Genomic DNA, 19,267 nt, shown 5'->3' on the forward strand with positions numbered 1-19,267 from the left:
GGCCGGCCCAGTGAAGAGGGGCTTCCCGGTGCCTTCGTCCCCTCCCTTCCCTTTGGCCTGGCCGCCCGCCTGCTCCTTCAGTCCTCCGAAGTGCACCACCTGGTTCTGCTCCGCGGGGTCTACAGGCTCAACAACCCCCCTCCACTCCTGTGTCTCCGGCTTTATGCATGAACATCAATAATGCAAGTGGCTGTGGGTCCTGACCCCTCGAATAACAATGAAGCAGAGGCCGCCCAGGAAAGAGGAGATGCTGCAGCTGTGGGCAAAGGCCGGGGACAGGGCAACTGTTCCACCAGGGCGTCGCTGCCAGCTAGGCCAGCCTGGCACGGCGCCACACTGAGGGGCCCATGTTCAGCTGCTGCCTCACTGTTTGCCGAGCAGGGATTGAGGGGTGCCCAAAGAACCCGTCTGAGCTGTCTTAGTCCCTGGGGCTCAAGGGGCACCCGTTCTCCTCAGCCCCCTGGATTGCTGTAGAAGGCGAGGGACCCGGCTGACTGCACACATCAAGCACCACGTGAGTTTTGTTCGTTTTTGTTGTTGTTCTTTTAGATTGTGAAATATGATCGAAAGAAAACAGCACAGCAGGTAAATGTACACTTTCAACTGGTCAACTTGCCCCTGCCCCTCCCTGGAGCCCCACCCCCTAGACCAGTTCTCTCTCCTCTCTTCCTCCTCCTTTCCTCATTCATTCCCTCACGTGCTGTAAACTCCTCCAGTATGGGCCAGCCCTCTTCTGACTCCACTTCCTCCCTCCTTCCAGGAACCATCTCTTCCTCTCCGGCCTCACCCACCACCAACAACTTTCACCTCCTATAGTTGGGTGTTTACTGCGATTTTATAGACTCTCATTTAACCTTTACAACCCTCTGAGGTAGGCTCTATTATTATGTCCCATTTTACAGATAAGTAAACCAAGGCACGGGAGTGAGGTCATTTACCCAAGGTCACACAGCCAATCACGCAAAGCCACTGTTCAAGGGTTGGATCTACTTGACTTCCAAGTCTAAGGCTTCCGCCTTTGGATGCTGAAGATCTAAGTCTCAAGACCAGGTGTCCAGCTGCTATAGTACATCTCCAAGGCCCTGGAATGAGCAGTGACCCTACCCCCTACCGCATTCACTCACTTTCTCCATGGTGACTGTCTTTGTCAATTCAGCCTCCATTATGCCACTTAACATCACCTCTCCCTGCACTGCTGCTGGAAGGACCCCCTCTCCGTGTCAGCCCGGCTTCCATCGACCCACTTCCCATAGAATGCCAAGCCCTCCCATCTGTGCGTCGCAATCAGTAAAAATTGATCTTACCCCACTGTGAGAATGTTGTCCTAGAACTGAGATATGCGAACCACCACCATCATCAGCCAGCAAGCTTAAGACAAAGCTTGTCCTTAATGAGTGCGGATCTAAATCCATCTTTCAGTGAGTCTTAGTGATCATTTCAGGAGTGTGTGTGTATTTGTTACCAACTTCTTGTTTAGTTCAGCCCGATTAGCCAGATTGCTGCTGCAGCCACGAAGCGCCCCTAAGCCACGAAGCGTCCCTAAGCCACGAAGTGCCGGCTGTGCCATTTTCCTCTGACTTACTGGTGCTTGCATTATTACCAATATCTTCAGTTCTTGGTTTCTTGGCAGGAAACTTCATGTCACTTGTCCATTTGCGAGCCAGCCTGGCTAACTGGATTAAAATGGAAGCAAAGCTGCCCTGGCCCAGGCTGGTTTGATCAGTGGTTAGTTTTGGCCTAAACACCAAAAGGTCTTGGGTTCAATTCCTGATCAAGGGCATATACCTGGGTTTCAGGTTTGATCCCCGGCCCTGGTCGGGTTCGTGCAGGAGGCAAACATCTCTCACATGGATGTTTCTCTCTCTCCCTCCCTCCCTTCCACTCTATCTAAAAATCAATGGGAAAATATCCTTGGGTGAGGATTAACAACAAAATTTTTTAATGCTGTAAATTCCCTAAAACTGGCCATCAAAAACCATACAATTCGCCCTGGCCGGTTTGGCTCAGCGGTTAGAGCGTCGGCCTGCGGTCCGGAGAGACCCGGGTTCGGTTCCCGCTAAGGGCACGTACTTCGGTTGCAGTTTGTCCCTGGCCCTGGTTGGTCGTGCGGGTGGCAGCCACTCGATGTGTCCCTTTCACATCGATGTTTCTCTCTCTCTCTCTCTTCCTCTCTCTCCCTCCCACTCTATCTGTACAAAAAATGGAAAAATATCCTCGGGTGAGGATAAAAAAAACAAAACAACATACAATTCTCCAGAGGCTCATCAGGGTTGCTGTCCAGCTCTCCAGGTGGGTCTGCCCACTCCCTTCTTGGCACCCACTTCATTTATTTATTTATTTAATCCTCACCCGAGGATACTTTTCGATTTATCTTCAGATAGAGTGGGAAGGAGAGAGAGAAACATTGATGTGAGAGAGACACATCGATTGGGTGCCCCCCACAGGACCCCGACCAGGGCAGGGGACTGAACTGCAATTGAGGTACGTGCCCTTGACAGGAACCGAACCCATGACCCTTCAGTCCACGGGCCGACACTCCAACTGCTGAGCCAAACTGGCCAGGTCTTGGCACCCACTTTTGGTGCGTGATCCTCTGACCTATAGACTGAGGACCAAAGAGCCAACCAGGTTACCCTCCTGGGCTCACATGAACCTCACAGCAGACCCTGAGGGAATACTATTATCATCCCATTATCCAGAAGAAAACAGGCAGAGCAGGTGAGTGATCACACCAGTGGGACTTACCGGGATCAAACACAGAGGTCTTCTAGTCATCCTGAAACTTCCTTAAAGCCCTTCAGAGGTTTCCCTTGCCTCAGAATACAGTCCAGACCTAACCTAGGGTCTGCGGCACTCACTCCCGTCTGTGACTTTTTAAATTTTATTTTATTATTATATATATTTTTTGGCGGTACGTGCCCATTGCGGGAACCAAACCTGGGACTCTCTGGTCTGCAGGCCAACGCTCAACTGCTGAGCCAACCTGGCCAGGGCCTGTGACTTTAAAAAAAAATTTTTTTTCCATTATTGATTTTAGAGAGAGAGGAAGTGAGAGGGAGAGAGCGATAGAAACATCGATGAGAGAGAACATTGATTGGCCGCCTCCTGCATGCCCCCCACTGGGGATTGGGCCCAGAACCTGGGCATGTGTCCTGACCAGGAATCGAACTGACGACCTCTTGCTGCGTGGTTCGACACTCAGTCACTGAGCCACACCGGCCAGACTGTGACTTTTTAAAAAAATCTGCTCAGCATCCTCTCTTTCCTTTTCTAGTTCTTTCAGGGACAGCGTTCCTCCTCCCTTTGGGGAACTTCCTTCCAGTCCTCGTGGTTCTGTGGCTCCCATCTCAGTAAACCCTCACCCCCTTCTAAGGAGAAACAAGGGATGTTCAAATGGCCCAAGTTCCAAAATCCAGACTTTTTTTTTTATCCTCATCCGAGGACATTTTTCCATTTTTTGTTCAGATAGAGTGGGAGGGAGAGAGAGGAAGAGAGAGAGACAGAAACATTGATGTGAAAGGGACACATCGAGTGGCTGCCACCTGCATGACCCAACCAGGGTCAGGGACAAACTGCAGCCGAGGTACACGCTCTTAGTGGGAACCGAACCCGGGTCTCTCTGGACCGCAGGCCGATGCTCTAACCGCTGAGCCAAACCCGCCAGGGCCAAAATCCAGACTGTTGAGCTGGACATGCTTGGCTGCAGAGTGGGTGGGTAGGATGCTCCCACGCTGCATCCATCCTTTGCTCTGTGAGCTGCTCGGTGTCCTTCCGACAGGCCCCTTCCCTTCCGAGGCTGGGGCGGGCTCCTGTGCACACGACAGTGCCCTCGCTCACGAGGCGGCTTGCCGGTCTCATCTTCTCGCTTCCTGTCAGCCACGCCCAGCCCTCCACTGGCTCCCACAGCAGCAGACCAGCCCCTCACATGCCGCTGTCCTCTCGTCCTCTGGGAAGAATGGTCTCCCTAGCCCGCTTCACCAAACACCTGGCACATAGTTGGTGCTTAACAAAGACAGGAGGGCAAAGATACAGCCCAAGTCAAATCACAGCTCTGGTACATGAGGATGCTGACAGCCGTCTGCGCCAGCCCCTCACTGGGGGCACTGCCCCGCCCTCGGCAGCACCTCAGTCCTTCCCTGAAGTGTGGAGGAGCCAGCAGGTCTGAGACACTGTGGGGGTCTTCCCTTCCGACAGTAAGGGGACTCCCGCTGCCCTGATCCAGGGATGCAGTCAGACAGATGCACAGAAGTGCTCAGCCAGCCAGGTCCAGTTTGCTCTGACTCAAACGGCTTAAGCAGCAGATGCCCCTGAGCGCCAGCCTGGTCCGGGGACAAACCCGGGGGGCAAAGGCAAAGAACCAGCTGAAGATTGTGTCCATTTTACGTGGAAAATTTCCGCACCATTACAAAATTCAAGCCAGTGGACCAGTGAAGAGGTAATAAGGTGTTTATTAAAAACTTTTTTACCCAGAGGCAGTTAAAATTTATAATTTAAAACCCAGCCCACTACAAAAAGCGGGGGGAGGGGGGTGATAAAAACTGTGCAACTTAGACAAAAGGACCGAGACAGACAAGGCCTGGGAGGGCGGCCCCAGGGCCCAGGGTCCCTCCTCTCCTGAGACCAGGAGCAGCAGCAGAGTGGAAGCTGAGGGAGCTCCCAGCCCACAGCCGGGCCCGGTGCGTGGGCCTCTCCAGCTGGGCCAGTGCCCAAGGAAGAGCCCTCAGTAGTGTGTTCACCGCGCGGCCTGGACGCGTGGTCCGCTCACTCGGCTGCGGAAGGAGGTGGAGTGACAGCAGCTCAGGTGCATCCTGGGCAGGACGGGGCCTCAGTCACGCACCCTGAGCCCAGACGCGAGTTTTCCAGGACGACGAGGACTGTCGGGGCTGGGAGGGACCCTTGGTCCCTAGGGTCTTGGGGAGGAGGGGCTCTTCCTCCTATCCCTCCCCAGGAGCATGCCCTCCTGGCCGCCCCCGCCCCGCAGCAGTGCTCAGGGCCCCACCGCCCCACAGCTGAGGCTGTACCTCATGGCCACTTGCTGAGAACGCCAGTCACCATAGCTCCTGCGTGAGCAAAGACAGGGCAGTCACTCCATGGGGATCTGGGGTGGCCAGACGAAGACCCTCGTTCTGAGCTCTCCTGGGGCCCGCCCTGAGCCTGAGCAGTGACTCACCCTCGGTCTCCCTCCAGCGTGCTCTGGATCTCCTTCAGAACCCCTGGGAACAGAGGCCTGGTGAGGCCAGCAGGGCTGGGCCTCTCCCCACTGCGATGGGGTGCTGCGTGGGTCTGCGCCCCTCAGGGAAATGGCCCTCAGTTCCACCCTGGCCTTCCAAACCTCCCCCCGGGACATCCCTCCTGCCAGTCCCCAGCCCCCACCCCAACTCACTCTCATCATTGAGCAGAGCATGCTCCATCACGGGGCCGGGCCTCCTCTCTGGAAGCAGAGGTCAGGTCAGGAGAGCTCAGAACTGGAGGGGATGCTGCTCTACCCCCAGCTTGAACACCACACACCACCTGCTCAGCTGGGATCCCCTTTCCTCCTTCCATCCCCAAGTCTGGGCCCTGGCTGGCCCAGGTGTGCTCACGCCTCTGCCCCCCACTCCCCTGGCCCCACGGAGGCCTGTCTTACCTTCTCCATCACTCTGGCTCTCTGAGTTCCTGTGCAGGGAGAGAGAGAGGAAGGATCGGGGTCACTAGGCTCTCTGTCTGGCTTGAAAAGCCCTGGTCCCATGAAGAATGAGGTCAACTGCCCTGGCCTGCCCTGAGCCTGGGAGGTAGGCCAAGCCCCGTCCCGTGTGGCAGCTCACATGGGAGGGGGGGCATATGAAGGGGGACAAACGGCCAGAGCCAGGAGGACGGCTGAGCTCACAGGGGAGGGGGATGCGGCCAGCTCCCAGTGGGCACCTGGGGGGGGGGGGGCGCGGGCAGAGGCCACCTGCCCTTTTACCCACCTGGCTCGGCCCAAGGCCTTCTCAGGGCCTGATCCGTTTCGGGGACGGCTGTGGTTCTTGGTTTCTGCTGAATCCACCAGACACCGGGGCTCCACCAGCCATTTGGTGGATAGAGAGAAGCGCTCGAACTCCGAGGGTGAAATCAGGTAGAAACCTGGGTGGTGGGGAAGCCTGGTAGGTGAGGCCAGCCTGGTCTCTTAGGGCCTGTGGCTGCCAACAGCGGGGTTTCCACCCAGGGAACGGGTCAGAGCTTCCCTCAAGGTGCTCTGCCTGAGGAGCCTGGCCTTGGCCAGCCACACCACCCCGGCCGCCTTCCCAGCAGCCCCTCAGCACCGCGGGAGCCCCACACCCAGCCCCGCTCACAGAGGTGGGACGAGCCACCACCTGCTCACCTTGGCCGTGCTTGGTGAAGACGCAGGAGGCGATGCCGCTGACGTCCTCCCGGCGGATGCAGCTGTAACGCACCTGGGGCTTGAGCAGGGGCAGGGAAACCACCTGGATATCGCCCAGGTTGGTGAGGACGGCCAGGTGATGCTCCCCGTAGTCCTCGGCTCGACAGCTGCTGAAGTGGGCCACGCTGACCCGCCGTACCCTCGAGCCCTCCAGGGCAGTCAGCTTCAGCTTCAGCTTGGCACTCACCTTGGGCAGTGTGAACACCTAGGGGCACAGGGCAGCGGTCGCACCCGTGGCCAGACCCTAGTTTGCAAGCAAGGACTTATCACTTCCCCACATCCGCGGGATGCCACACTTCCCAGCAAAGCCTGCTCAGCCTCAGCACGCCCTCAGCACGAGGACACGTAGCTCCTGCACCTGGACCGTAAGGATGCCGGGGCCACTTCTTTCCACGTCTGCGTTTTCTGTCCCTCCCACAGACAGGCCCTGCTTCAGTGTCCCCAGCGCTGAGCCTGGGCCCAGGGACTCCACACCAAGACCCCCCCGTCCTGCGCCTCTGCAGCCCCTTACACACCAACTGCACATACCACTTTGAGTCCCAGCCATTGTCATTGTGCCCAAGGTAGGAGCCCCCTGGATGTCCCAGGGATTCCCCGGAACCCTCCACCTGTGTAGCACCTTGAACTGCTCCTCTGACACAACAAGCAGCTGGTGGCTTCCCTGCATGTCTGGGCTTTTTGACAGGTCATGTGCAACTTCCAGGGGCTCGGGTAGGGGCACACTGTGTCCGTCCAGCACCAGGATGCCCACCACGGGCGCTCGGTGCATCAGCTGGATCTCCTTGGCTGCGGGGAAGGAAGCAGGCGATGGGCTGGTAGGAGGGTGCAGGTTGAGGCTGGGGGTGCCACCCCATCCCAGCCAAGGTAGACAAGCGTCCTCTGCTCTCCCCCTGCTCAGCACTCACCCTGCTCCGCCCGCACAGGCTCATCCATTCTCCGCTCAGCAGGGGGCACACGCAGGGCGAAGGCGTAGACCGTACCCCCATTGGTGCCAGCCCACAGAGAGGGGCAGTGGCGGGAGCCTGCGGGAGACAAAGGGCTATATCTAACCTTGGGTCTGGAGGTCAGGTGGAGCCCGGGACCTAGGTTTACGGCCTGGCCTTGTCACACTCAGTACCGGAGTGTCAGCAGGCACGCAGCATGTCCCAAATCTCACAGCCGTTCTAGGAGGAAGACATCCCCCCATTTTACAGGGGGAGAAACTGAGACCCAAAAAGGTTAAGTGACGTTCCAAGGTCCATCTCCCAGAGAGTGGTGGAGCCTGGATATGAAACCAGGACAAACTGACCCACAGGCCCAGGCAGGGGAGGGACAGAGGCAGGTCCTGATCTACCCCCACTCACAAAGGGAAACCCCTGCATGTCCTCATGCCAGGGGGCACGCACCTGGGCCCCTCCCACCCCAGGCTCCCACTCACTGTCCCTCAGGTAGGTGTCAGCGAAGTAGAGGGTCCGCACGAAGCCCGTGAAGGAGTCCTCCGCCGTGCGGGCCTCGATCTTCCGTTGCACGGGCGCCAGCTCCACGCTCTGCAGGCCCGTCCGCTCGGCCCGTGTGCTCTGCTCCTGCACCTGCAGTGGGTTGGACCAGCCTGGGGTGAGCTCTGGCCTCCCCTCCCTGGAGGCATCTACTGCTCAACACCACACATTCTAGGGAGAGACAGGCCACAGCTCACGCCACTCCCTGCCTGGTAACATGTGAGGACTTGACCCTGAGGTGCTACAGTCACTGCCTTTTACAGTGGGGGACGCTGAGGCACAGAGAAGCCGTGTGCCATACCTGAGGCCTCACAACTGGTGGGCAGTGGGGCAGGATGTAAACCTATGTGGTGTGCCCAGGGCCTGTGCTGGCAGCACAGCAAACAGAAGGGAGGGGTAGTCCGACTGGCTGCTGGCTGCTCCCAGCTCTGCCTGGGTGGCCTCACCTCTCCCGGGTGCCCCGCTGGCCGCCGCTTCCGGCTGGACACCCGGCTGCGACGTATCCGGCGGAAGGACTGGCGCAGGGACTTCTTTAGGGACTTCACGCGGGACAGCGGGCCCTCTAAGGCCAGCTGGTCGTTGGGATGCAGTGTGCACCTGGGGGGAGCATCAGGCCGTCAGCGCTGCCGGGGCCTGAGGGTCCTCACCAGGCACCGATCCCAAACCCAGGCCCCCGCCACCATGGGCAGCCTGCTCACTTGACAAAGACCTGCCGCCGCTGCTGGTGGTCAAAGAGACCAAAGCCGTGGCTGGTGCCAAAGGCCACGAGCCGCCACTCCGAGTGCAGAGCCAAGGACGTGACCACAGCTGGGGGCTGGCACTGCACCAACACGAAGGGCTGGAAGCCGGGCTCGAAGTGCACAGGTCCTGGGCGGGCGCACAGGCGCTCATGCCCCTTCCAGCGGTAGCCCTCCTGGTCCTGCAGCAGGTCCGCCTCCACCTGCTCCACGGAGTGCTCCGCCTCCTCGTCATTCAGCTCCAGCACCAGCACCTGGATGGGATGGCAGAGGGACTGAGCCGACCCCAGCACCAAGGGACAGCAGTGGGCACTCGGAGGGGCCGGTTCCTGTCCCTGGTGTCCCCCAGTCCCGAGGAGGAAGCTCATGGACTCGGAAACTACCCAGTCACCTGATCACTCCTCCCCCACTCCCCAACCCCGGCCCAGCCTGTACCTGCCCCGCTGTGCCTGCCACAGCCAGGAAGCCGCTGTATTTGCAGAGAAAGATCTTCTGGATGCCCAGCCGGGGATCGTCACTGTAGGGATCGAAGGAGCCCACCTGACATGGGAGAGGAAGCCGAGTGGCCATGAGCACTGGACCCAGCCTGTCCCCGCCCTCCCGGTTCCCAGGCTCCTGAGCTCACCTTGCGGAGTGGGGGCCACTCGTCCTCGGCCTGGGCAGTGAGGTTCTCATTGGGGTCTGTGTCAGTGAGGAACACATGGACCGTGCTGAGTTTATAGAGCAGCCGCAAGCACACACCTGAGGCGTCCCAGAACCGCACTGTGCCGTCCTCATGCCTGTGGGCAGAGCCCGCCTCTGGTGTGAGAAGGGTGCTGGGCCAGGAGTGCCGGGGACTGGCACGCACCCCCCTGGGCTCTGCTCCCACCCTGTATGTCCTACCACACGGGAGGAGAGCACCATAAACCACCTACCCGGTGAGCAGCAGGTCTCTCTGCGGCGGGGTTGGAGCCAGGCTGGTGCCACCGTCAATAGGCCATTCCTAGAGTAGGAGAACGAGCAGTCCGTGGGGGAGCTTGGCTCCAAGGCGGGGCTGGGCGAGCGCCAGCGCTGGACCTACCATGCTGGAGAAGTATGTGTTCTGCCAGCTGCCGGCAGCGATGATCCTCTCCCACAGCTTCAGGGGGATGTTGGAGACATGATGGGAACAGGTAATGGCGGAGCAGTGCAGGGAGGCCAGGTAGGGAGGCTGCACCGGTGGCCAACCAGCCGTCTGCAGATCAATCACCACTAGCTCCTCCTCGGCCAGCACCACCAGGGCATAGGGGTCATCAAAGGCTGGGGGGGACAGGCCAAGGGTCAGGGGCTCCAGGAGCCAGTAGGAGGCAGTTTGCCCCAGTCCAGCCCGGTGGAATCTGACACTCTAGGGTTGGAGCCAGGGAATCTGCATTTTAAAACCAAGCTATAAGTCTAACAATGTATAAAAAGAAACATACGCTACGAGCAAGTGGGATTTATCCCAGCTGTGCAAGGCTGCTTCAACATTCGAAAACCAACTAATGCAAAAGGCCAGAGAAGAAAAACCACATGATCATATGCAGAAAAAGTATTTGATAAAATCCAAACCCATTCATTTGTGATAAAAACTCTCAGTAAACTAGGAATAGAGGGGAACTTCAACTTGACAAAACATATCTATGAAAAAGCTGCAGCTAACATCATAATAGTGAGAAACTCGAACCTTTCCCACTAAGATCAGGAACGAGGCTCCTTTTCAAGTACTAGCTAATGCAATAAGATAAGAAAAGGAAACGCAAGGTATATAGATTGGGATGGAAGAAATAAAACTATCTTGGTTCACAGATGTCATGATCATTTATGTAGAGAATCCAAAAGAATGGACAAAAAAACTGGACCCTGCTCCCAACACCCTGTGTCAGGTGCGAGGGGTCCCGCCCCACCCATCACCTGGAGGCCTCAGGCCTTGTCATGTCAGAGTCATGTGGAGGGAAGGCCCGCCCTCCTGGAGATCTCCTGCCAGGCCTCCTCTCCAGGTTTCAACACCAGCCCTTTGCCTGTCACTCAATTTATGAGGCTGACTCAGAGCTGGCCCCTAACTGCACACCTGCCGTACCCTATGAGGTCTTCACCATGTGTACACCAGGACCCCCTCTCCTCAACAGTATAGATCTGCCTGCTTTGGACAAACCCCACTTGAGCCAGGGAAGGGCAAAGGGAGCGTGGTCAGCAAGGATGGAGCCACAGACCAACAGAGAGGGGGAGAAAGGGACTGCCTGCCGAGTGGCACCAAGAAGGGGTACAGCGGGGACTTAGGGAGTGGTAGGGTTAGGAACGTCTGTGCAGGCCCCTCCCTTTATTTACGGACAGGCTGGCATCCCTACACCTCCCAGGGCTGGCCCTCCACACCACCGAAACTCGCCTACCTGCTGCCGGGTCCACCTCAGAGAGAACAGTGAAGTCGATGACCCGGGAAGTGAAATCGAAGGCTGTCTGCTGGCCATTGTGGACCACCGAGATGCAGTGGCGGTCCCCATAGCTGGCCCGAGGCATGCCACCCTGGAAGATGGTGAAGGGCAACCTACAGGCACAGAAGAGCAGGGGGCTGGGCTGGGGCTCCCTCAACCCCAGACAGCCAACAGGCTGGGCTGGCAGCTTGGACTCCCCCGACTGGCCTCTGTGTGGGGGCTGGGAGGGAGGCTGAGCTCAGGGTGTGACCATTCAAGGTCCCCAGGAGGGGGTGGGGCAGACCCCCATCTTTTCCTGACTGCAACAGCCCAGGGAACTTGGGAGTGAGGCGGGGCTACGCAGGCGCCAGGTTCTGAGTCGGCAGCCACTCCTGCATCAGCCAGAGCTGCCCCCTTTCAGCTTATACGTCGGGTCTCCTTGTATGATTCTGTCTGAAGAAATCGTCTGCTGCTAAAACGGTTTGAAACCTGCTGGTCTGAATCATCTCTCCAGGAAGGCAGAGGGAAAGAACGAATGTTTTTCAGGAATTGGCCATGAGGTATGAATGGACTCTCTCCCTTCCCTGGAGTCTGAGACCTCAACATGGGACCCCAAGGCACAGCCCCCCCATGCTCCCCTCCCCTCCTGCAGAGGCCTGCGAGGCCTTCCAGCCCTCCAGGGACTCTGGAAAGGGCAAAGGACAGAGCGCCGGTACCTACCCCTGCTTGGTGGTCAGCCAGAAGATTTTGGTAATAGCTTTGCAGGGAAAGGGACCTACAAGAGAAGGCACTAGCTGGAACGGGCCTCCCCCCGGAGCATGGGGTCTGCACGCGCAGACGCCTCACTCCACACCCAGTGGGCCTGTGCTCGGGAGTCCTGCCCTGAGAAACCAGGACGGGCATCAGAAAACCCACTGGCTGGCTTTGGACAGAGCCGTCACCTCTCTGGGCCCCAGGTTTTACTTCTGTGAGCTGGGCGCCTACACCTGAACCTGAATGCAGGAAAGACCGGCCGGGAACAGAGAGGACATTGTTCTGCACGGGGAGGGCAGTCCCAGGGGACAGGGCAGGGCCAGGCCCCACAGGCAGGCGGAGCACTGACCATAAGGCATGCAGCTGCGCAAGGGCTCCAGGTGCTGGGTGTCGGGAGACACAGGCCACTGGCAGTAGCTGCCATCTGAATGGCAGCTGACAACCAGGCCGCCATCCCGCTGCCAGCAGGCACTGTCCAGTTGCTTCGGGGAGGAAAGGGAGAGAGCGCAGGCTGGGATCAGGGTGACGTTCCCATCACCCCACCCACACCTTGGCACAGAGGCTACGTGTGATCATGGGGTCTGGGAGCCCGTGGCTTGTGTCACCGTCCCGGCACCGCCCACCTGGCTGCTGAGGAAGTGGCAGAGCACACGGCTGCCCCGCAGGTCCCAGATGACGATGAGGCCCCGGCTGTAGCCGATGAGGACCTGGTTGGGGTCTCGGGGGTGTTCCTGCAGAGCCTCCACCATCTCAAACACGCGCCGCTGGCGGGCCTCCTCTGGCAACCTGGGCGAGGGGAGCACTGTGAGCCCACACCCAGGTGCACCCACAGGGCACGGCTGGGAGCACGCATTCCACGTGGCAGCAGGCACCGGGTGTGCCAGCCTGCGAACACCGCCAGACACGCCGTCGAGGGCAGAGGGAAGCAACGCGGAGAACAGGACAGGGACGCTGTACCCCCCACCAGGACGGAAACGCAGGGGCACAGCTAGAAGGAAGGGCGAGGAAGCGACTTCCAGGAAAGCCGACGTGCTGGGAGGGGCCTGAGGGGCTCCGGGGGGGCTGTAGGAGGCTTCCTTTGTAGCCATTAAACTGCACATTCATACCTAGCGTATTTCTGTAAGAAGGTGGGATTTCACAAAAATACGTTAAGAACCACAAAACAAAGGTTTATATTAGTTGGCCTGGCCTTAAGCCTTGACCCTCTTCCTTTCCTCCTCCTCTGGGCTGATGTGAAGTCTGGAGGTGCTGCAGCCCACACAAGAACACGAGGTGGCAGGCAGGGGACCCACAGCCCACACTGAGGATGGGGAAGAGGAAATGAACACAGCCTGGACCCCAGGCCATTCTGTGCTCCAAACGAAACCAAGGCCTCTGTGTTGATGTACGTCCCACATACCCACACTGTACACCATGCACTGCTAGCACCGGCCTCCAGATTGGGAGTGGAGGTCAAAGGGACTTCAACCGTATCTGTAACGTTTCCATTTTTGAAGGATTCTATAAACAATCGATTACTTATACAATTTAAATAATAAAATGTTGTTCAACTGAAGGTAAGCAATGTGGGAATGACACCATCTTGGAAAACACAGAGAAGGAATATCACAAGGAAGCCGTGCGGCCGGGCTGGTGCCACTCGCCGCCCGCGCCCACCCTCCGGCTGTTCCTCTCAAGAGTACCAGCAGTCCCTGTCCTCGGAGCTGCAGAACCGTCTACGCGGCCCGCTTCGCCCTCCCCCTTTGACCCAGACCTGATCTGACTCCTCTACTGCAGACACTGCTGAGGGGCAAAGCCTCCGACACGGTCTGCAGCCACTACGGGGTGTGGCCATCAGGGTTTGGGGCCATGGAGCCTGTGTGCAAATGGAAACCTAGGCCGATGTCACAGCACCAGCACCAGCAGAAGCTACCACCGCTGCCACAGGGCAGTGTGTGCCCCGACCGCCCCCCTGCAGAGCCCCTGGGGGTTTTGAAATATATGGTATCAGTGCAAAGAATGCTGAGAGTGACATTACACAGTCACTTTGAGCCTCATTTTCCTTATCTTTAAAGGAGGTGACAAGTTACCTGCAAGACCCCTTTGAGTGCTACGGAACTAACATACTATTGGGTGAGATTCTCAATTTGGGAGACAGGTGGGGAGCTGTCTCCCCTCCCATCCCCATAGACTTCCCAGGAGAGAAATAATAGCTCCTGACACATTACCAGGACCAAAGGGAGAAGGCTGTGCCCAACTCAAGGACACGTGTTCTTTAATTTTTTTTTTTTGTTAATCCTCACCTGAGGACATTTTTGTATTTATCTTCAAATAGAGTGGGAGAGAGAGAGGAAGACAGAGAGAGAAACATCGATGTGAGAGAGACACATCGGCTGGTTACCACCCACACGACCCCAACCGGGGCCGGGGACAAACTGCAACCAAGGTACGCGCCCTTAGCGGGAACCGAACCTGGGACTCTCTGGTCTGTGGGCCGACGCTCTAACCGCTGAGCCAAACTGGCCAGGGCAAGGACACGTGTTCTTAAGCACAAGGGTCTGTGGGCTCACCGCTGCAGCACGGCGTCCGAGCTGATGGTCCGGTCCTCCAGTGTGTGAAAGCCCGGGACCTGCACCACGAACACGTTGCCACTCTCGGTGCCCAGGTAGAGCATCTTGCCGGAGGAATGTGGCAGGACCACGGTGATCTGCGTGGCACTGGGGGCAGCCCTGCAGGGGAACGGCTTTCTGTGAGCTGTCTGCTGCCGGGCAGGGGAGTCCCCATGGATAGGCTCCCCGGCTCCTGGCTGCCCTCACCACCCCAAGAAAGGCCATTCCTAGGGTAGCAGGCCTGTGCGGTCCTTCCATAGAGTCCAGAGTCTCGGGCAAGGACCAAGATATTGGTTACATTCTGCCAAGACAGGAGACAGATGGCAGGGCTTGGCCTAGGAGGCAGAAGAACCCTTCGGAGTCCCTGTGCAGCCCCGCCCACTCCACCCAGAGCACCTGCGGGTGGAGGTGCGTTGGCTCAAACACCTGCTAGGACCGCCAAGGGCTCCACAGGACCTTCAAAGGGTGATCCCACCCTGGTGCTGGGTGCATGGGTCAGGAGGGCTGGGAGAGCAAGGGGACAAATCCTTACCCTGGGGGGCCCCGCAGTGTGAAACTCTCATCCTCCTGTAGCTCTGACACCCCACCTTTGACCTTCAGGCTCCACAGGTGCAGGCTGTTGTCATCCAGCAAGGTGACCAGCTGGCACTAGGAAGGGAATGGGGGCAGGAGCGCGCTGGCTCATCCAGCAGGGAGCGCCAGCGTTCACCGTGGCCTTCATACACCAGGTGGCCTCAGAGAGCCCAACCCAAAGGCCCCGGCTACTCTTAGGGTGCCGTGAGCCACAGCTGGAAATGGCGGTGGTCCCAGGTCCTCCCATCAGCACCAAACCCTGGGCCACCAAACGCTCGCCTCTCCACATGCCCCCCTGGAAGAGGTGAGCAGGAGGGCAGGGAGGGCCCCTCACCTGGCCGGACAGGAAGCAGATCTGCACCACGGCGTTGTTCTCCCGGTGCAGCCCCATGAACTCCACGCCCGGCGCCCCGTAGCTGGAGGAGCAGGCTCAGGAAAAACCCCAGAGGCAGGAGGCCGCCCCGGCCTGCAGAGTGCTGGGCCCGTGGCCAGGAGTGCAAACACCCCGTGGTTCGCCCTCTCCCCAGACGGCAGGACCCAGCCCTGGGGTGGGGATGAGACAGTGTCCCTGGCCCAAGGGCCTTGGCCAGTGACCTGACCCTTGAGGGCGGGAGCAGCCGACCAGGTAGAGCCTTCCCAGCCAGGCGGGTGGGACTGACTCTGTGTAAGGGTGAAACCTGGGCAACTGTTAGGCTGCTCAGCGCCTCCTCAGCCCCCCACCCCACTCCCACCCTGCAACCTGAGCTGCTCCCGCTTGGTGGCACCAGTGAGAAGACACAGGACAAATTGTGGGCCAACTCCAACTGCTGTGACCATGAAGCTGGGCAAGGGGACTGGTAACCAGGACCTGGCCATGGCCTGGCAATGATTAACCAGCAGAGGGGGGCTGAGCCAGCAGTGGGGCCTGGGCCCCTGCCCTTCTGTGTTTACACACCTCCAGCCCAGCCCAGGTGACCAGGCAGCCCGGCCTTCCACTCTGCTGCACCAGAGGAACAGGGAGTTACAGCTTCGCTGGAGGTGCCAGAGGGTGGTCGCACCCTGGCTCACCCTGGGGGCTCAGGTTAGATCAGGCAGGAGTGACCCGGACTTGGAGCCCAGGCCAGCCTGGCCAGGCAGCAAGCCTGTCCTGGAACCTGCGGGCTGGCTCAAAAGCAGCCCGGACCAATGTTTTGGCTAAAAGACAACCCAAGTGGACAATGTCCAGAGAAGAGTCCTCGCTATTCTCTGGTGTGTGTGGTGCGAGGAGAATGCAGAGGGCAGCTCCCCAGCACTGCTGCCCCCTCGAAGGCCACTTCTGCTGTGGAAAGAGCCCTGGGGCCCGTCTACTGACTCTCACTGGGAAGGGTTTAAAAAGAGCTTGGCCCGCCGCCTGCCTCCCCTGACTGCATTCAGGGCTGACTCCTGAAGATATCTGGGATATCCTGGGAATAAGAGGGGTCATCCCAACTTGCTTGTTTCCTTGGAGGTGGGCGTCCGTGCTGCATCTCACCAATGCCCGGGTCCCTGCCCCTTGCAGGGCTCCCCCACGGGAGCTGGGAGGACGGAAAGGATACAGCTTGACAGCTCCGGAGCGCGTGCCGATGGCCAGGATGCGCAGAGACGGGCTGTAGCCAAGGGCGCTGGGCTGGTGTGGAAAGCCATGCTCCACCGTCTGCAACGAGAACCACACCAGCCTACAGACACGGCCCCTCTGCCCCTCCAGCTGAGGGGCCAGTCCTGGATGGCGAAGCCGCAGCACAGGGCCACCCCCAGAGGAAGGAGGGATTGAGTCCGGTTTGGGCGCCCACCTAGACACCCATGTGTGGAGGCAATCCCAGACGCACCTGGGCCCATGCTCAGCCATTTCTGACCCTGACCTTGGCCACCTGACCACCCATCTCTGGTAGCTCATTCTCCCTGACACACTTACTGGCCATGTGCTCTCTAGAAACTGGCTCAGTCCCTCTACCTTGCAGGCTGTGGGTAACGGACCCAGCCCTCCTACGCAGCGTGCAGGAAGCTTTGGGGGGCTGGCATAGTGGAAGCACCCCATCACTTAGGAGGCCTGGGTGCACCGCGCCCCTCCCTGGCCCCTGGGGTCTGAAGGAGGCCACAGTGGCCCTTCCCAGCCCTGGGCTCTGGAGGCTCCTCCAGCCCTGAATGTCTGCTCTCCCCAGGGCCCTCCTATCACTGAGTTCTCCACCTTCCCAGAGAGGAAGCTTCTAGAGTATTGTTGCAGACACATACTTTTGCTCATTTCTTATGACAGAAGTAATACACATTAAAGAAAACTTGGAACATATGAAGGAGTTTGAAAAAGAAAATAAAAATAACCCGTCTTCCTACAATTGGAAGTAATCCTCACTAACATCTCAGTGTGAGTCTGTCTGCCGCTCCCATGCTTGTGAATACATGCGTGTCTACACTTAAATATACTTAAAAATATTTTTTTCTTTATTGATTTTAGAGAGAGGGGAAGGAGAGGGAGAGAGTGAGAGAGAAACACTGATGAGAGAGAACATCGATTGCCAGCTCCTACGTGCCCCCCACTGGGGTCAGGCCCACAACCTGGGCATGTGCCCTGACCGGGAATGAAACTGGCGACCTCTTGGTGCAGGGTCAATGCTCAACTCCTGAGCCACACCGGCCGAGCTGTGTCTACACTTAAAACAGAGACCTCAGTGGGGTCATGCCACATGATACACCTGTGCACGTATAGCTCTGCAGCCTGTTTGCCCCCTTAGCCAGCCCAGGTTGTTAAAAGCACTAAAATGACTGTTTTGTGTGTTTTTAGATAGAGTGGGAGGGAAGGAGAGAGAGAAGCATCGATGTGAGGGTAACACATCACTGCCTCCTGCACAGCCCTGGACCTACAACCCAGGTAGGTGTCCTTTACTGGGAATTGAACCCGTGACCCTTTGGTCCATGGGCTGACACGCTAACTGCTGAGCCAAAGTGGCCAGGGCTCTAACATGACGAGCAGCTGAGGATTCCCCATGTGGAGGTGGTCCGACCACCAGGCCCCCGCGGTGAGACGTTTTCTTTGTTTCTAGAGGTTCTGCACTTGCCTTGGGAACTGATGGCCACTCTTGGACTCCTACCTGTGCCTGCAGCTCTGAGTGTCTCCTCAGGCAGAGGTCCCAGGGATGAATCCCAGGTTTGAATGGTATGGATATGAACACTACAGGTTCGCAATGACAAGCCGTCTTCAGGACAGTTTCTGGTTGTTTCTTAATCAGCTAATCCTACCGCTCACCTCCCACCCCAGGGGAGACTGAACCTGCAGAACTAGATTAGAGCAGGGCAAAGGGAGGCCAGCCACCTGCTGTAAAGATTTCTTCTCGCTTAAACCAGGGAGACTGCCCTGTGGGAAAAGGCTGCCCCAATGAGGTAGCTCTCCTTAGGCCCAGGTTCTCCTCTGGGCTTCAGCTGGCTGTCCCATTGGGCCTCAAAGGAGCAGAAAGAGATCAGTCCTGCCCGGCCGGTGTGGCTCAGTGGCTGAGCATCGACTCTGCACCAAGAGGTCGCCAGTTCAATTCCCAGTCAAGGCACATGCCCAGGTTGTGGGCCCGACCCCAGTCGGGGGCATGCAGGAGGCAGCCAGTCGATGTTCTCTCTCATCGATGTCTCTCTCTCTCTCTTCCTCTCCCTCTAAAAATCAATAAAGAAAAGAGAAGATCAGTCCTGGGGACAGATCTGGGGACAGGAATGATGCCTCAGCAGACTCGCCTGCTGCCCGCCTGCTTGTCTGGCGCAGCGGATCGCGGGCGGAGGCCCCGTGCTGGGCCAGGCTAGGAGGAGAGCTCCACCAGTGCCTGTTCTGGGGACACCTGCGGGCACAGGTGTGGGGGGCCCCTCGGGCCTGGCTCTTTGCCAGGAACACAGTTGGCCCTGAAAGTGGCTGCACCTGGAAGGGCCGGCTGGGAGGGCAGCAGTGACCCGCAGGAGCCCTCCCCACCAGCCCAGGTCCCTGTTCAGCTATGTGAAAAATGCAGAGCCTGGAAGAGCCTTGGGGAGATAGTGGACTGTCTGGAATGTAAACATATCCCAGGAAAAGGAGGGCAGCGCACTTGATGGGGTATGTGGACTAGCTTCCCCAGGGGCCCCCACCACGCCTCAGCCGGCACCAGGGTGCTGGGGCTTCAGGGAGTCACAGGCAGAGTCAGAACCCTCGGGAAAGGGTTCCTGGGACGGTAGCATTTTTCCAGAACCGCCACCTGCAGCAGCTCAGGGCCAAAGCCTCTGGAATTTGGAGGACACTGGGGGCAATGACCTGCGGGACTGGTGGCCAGCAGGAGGCCCGCGCCCGCGGTCCCTGTTAAACAACAGTCAAAGCCGATACTGAGCACTTGCAGTG

At 58.4% G+C, this 19,267-nt stretch overlaps 1 protein-coding gene across 5 annotated transcripts in view; it reads right to left on the reverse strand.

Moving 5' to 3' along the window:
- Positions 1–4,507: 4,507 nt before the first annotated feature.
- Positions 4,508–19,267, reverse strand: part of LLGL2 (LLGL scribble cell polarity complex component 2) — a 30,680-nt gene continuing 15,920 nt past the window's right edge. The window contains exons 3-26 of one of the 5 annotated variants that reach the window (XM_036269640.1): positions 16,485–16,582; positions 15,266–15,347; positions 14,891–15,006; positions 14,320–14,478; positions 12,394–12,556; positions 12,120–12,252; positions 11,738–11,792; positions 10,997–11,151; positions 9,673–9,890; positions 9,527–9,594; positions 9,238–9,391; positions 9,048–9,152; positions 8,574–8,866; positions 8,322–8,472; positions 7,818–7,968; positions 7,306–7,422; positions 7,020–7,186; positions 6,341–6,605; positions 5,949–6,102; positions 5,627–5,655; positions 5,384–5,431; positions 5,171–5,213; positions 5,022–5,060; positions 4,508–4,769 (exon numbers count right to left, since the gene is read on the reverse strand). In XM_036269640.1, the coding sequence (XP_036125533.1) occupies positions 4,733–4,769; positions 5,022–5,060; positions 5,171–5,213; positions 5,384–5,431; positions 5,627–5,655; positions 5,949–6,102; positions 6,341–6,605; positions 7,020–7,186; positions 7,306–7,422; positions 7,818–7,968; positions 8,322–8,472; positions 8,574–8,866; positions 9,048–9,152; positions 9,238–9,391; positions 9,527–9,594; positions 9,673–9,890; positions 10,997–11,151; positions 11,738–11,792; positions 12,120–12,252; positions 12,394–12,556; positions 14,320–14,478; positions 14,891–15,006; positions 15,266–15,347; positions 16,485–16,582 (3,000 nt within the window). In that variant the 3' untranslated portion in view covers positions 4,508–4,732. Of the gene's footprint in view, positions 4,809–5,021; positions 5,061–5,170; positions 5,214–5,383; positions 5,432–5,626; positions 5,656–5,948; positions 6,103–6,340; positions 6,606–7,019; positions 7,187–7,305; positions 7,423–7,817; positions 7,969–8,321; positions 8,473–8,573; positions 8,867–9,047; positions 9,153–9,237; positions 9,392–9,526; positions 9,595–9,672; positions 9,891–10,996; positions 11,152–11,737; positions 11,793–12,119; positions 12,253–12,393; positions 12,557–14,319; positions 14,479–14,890; positions 15,007–15,265; positions 15,348–16,484; positions 16,583–19,267 lie in introns of all 5 variants that reach the window. The other 4 variants (XM_036269639.1, XM_036269641.1, XM_036269642.1 and 1 more) reach the window with 4 other exon arrangements.

This window comes from Molossus molossus, unplaced genomic scaffold, assembly GCF_014108415.1.
Source record: "Molossus molossus isolate mMolMol1 unplaced genomic scaffold, mMolMol1.p scaffold_m16_p_19, whole genome shotgun sequence".
In the NCBI taxonomy this organism is placed as follows: Eukaryota; Metazoa; Chordata; class Mammalia; order Chiroptera; family Molossidae; genus Molossus; species Molossus molossus.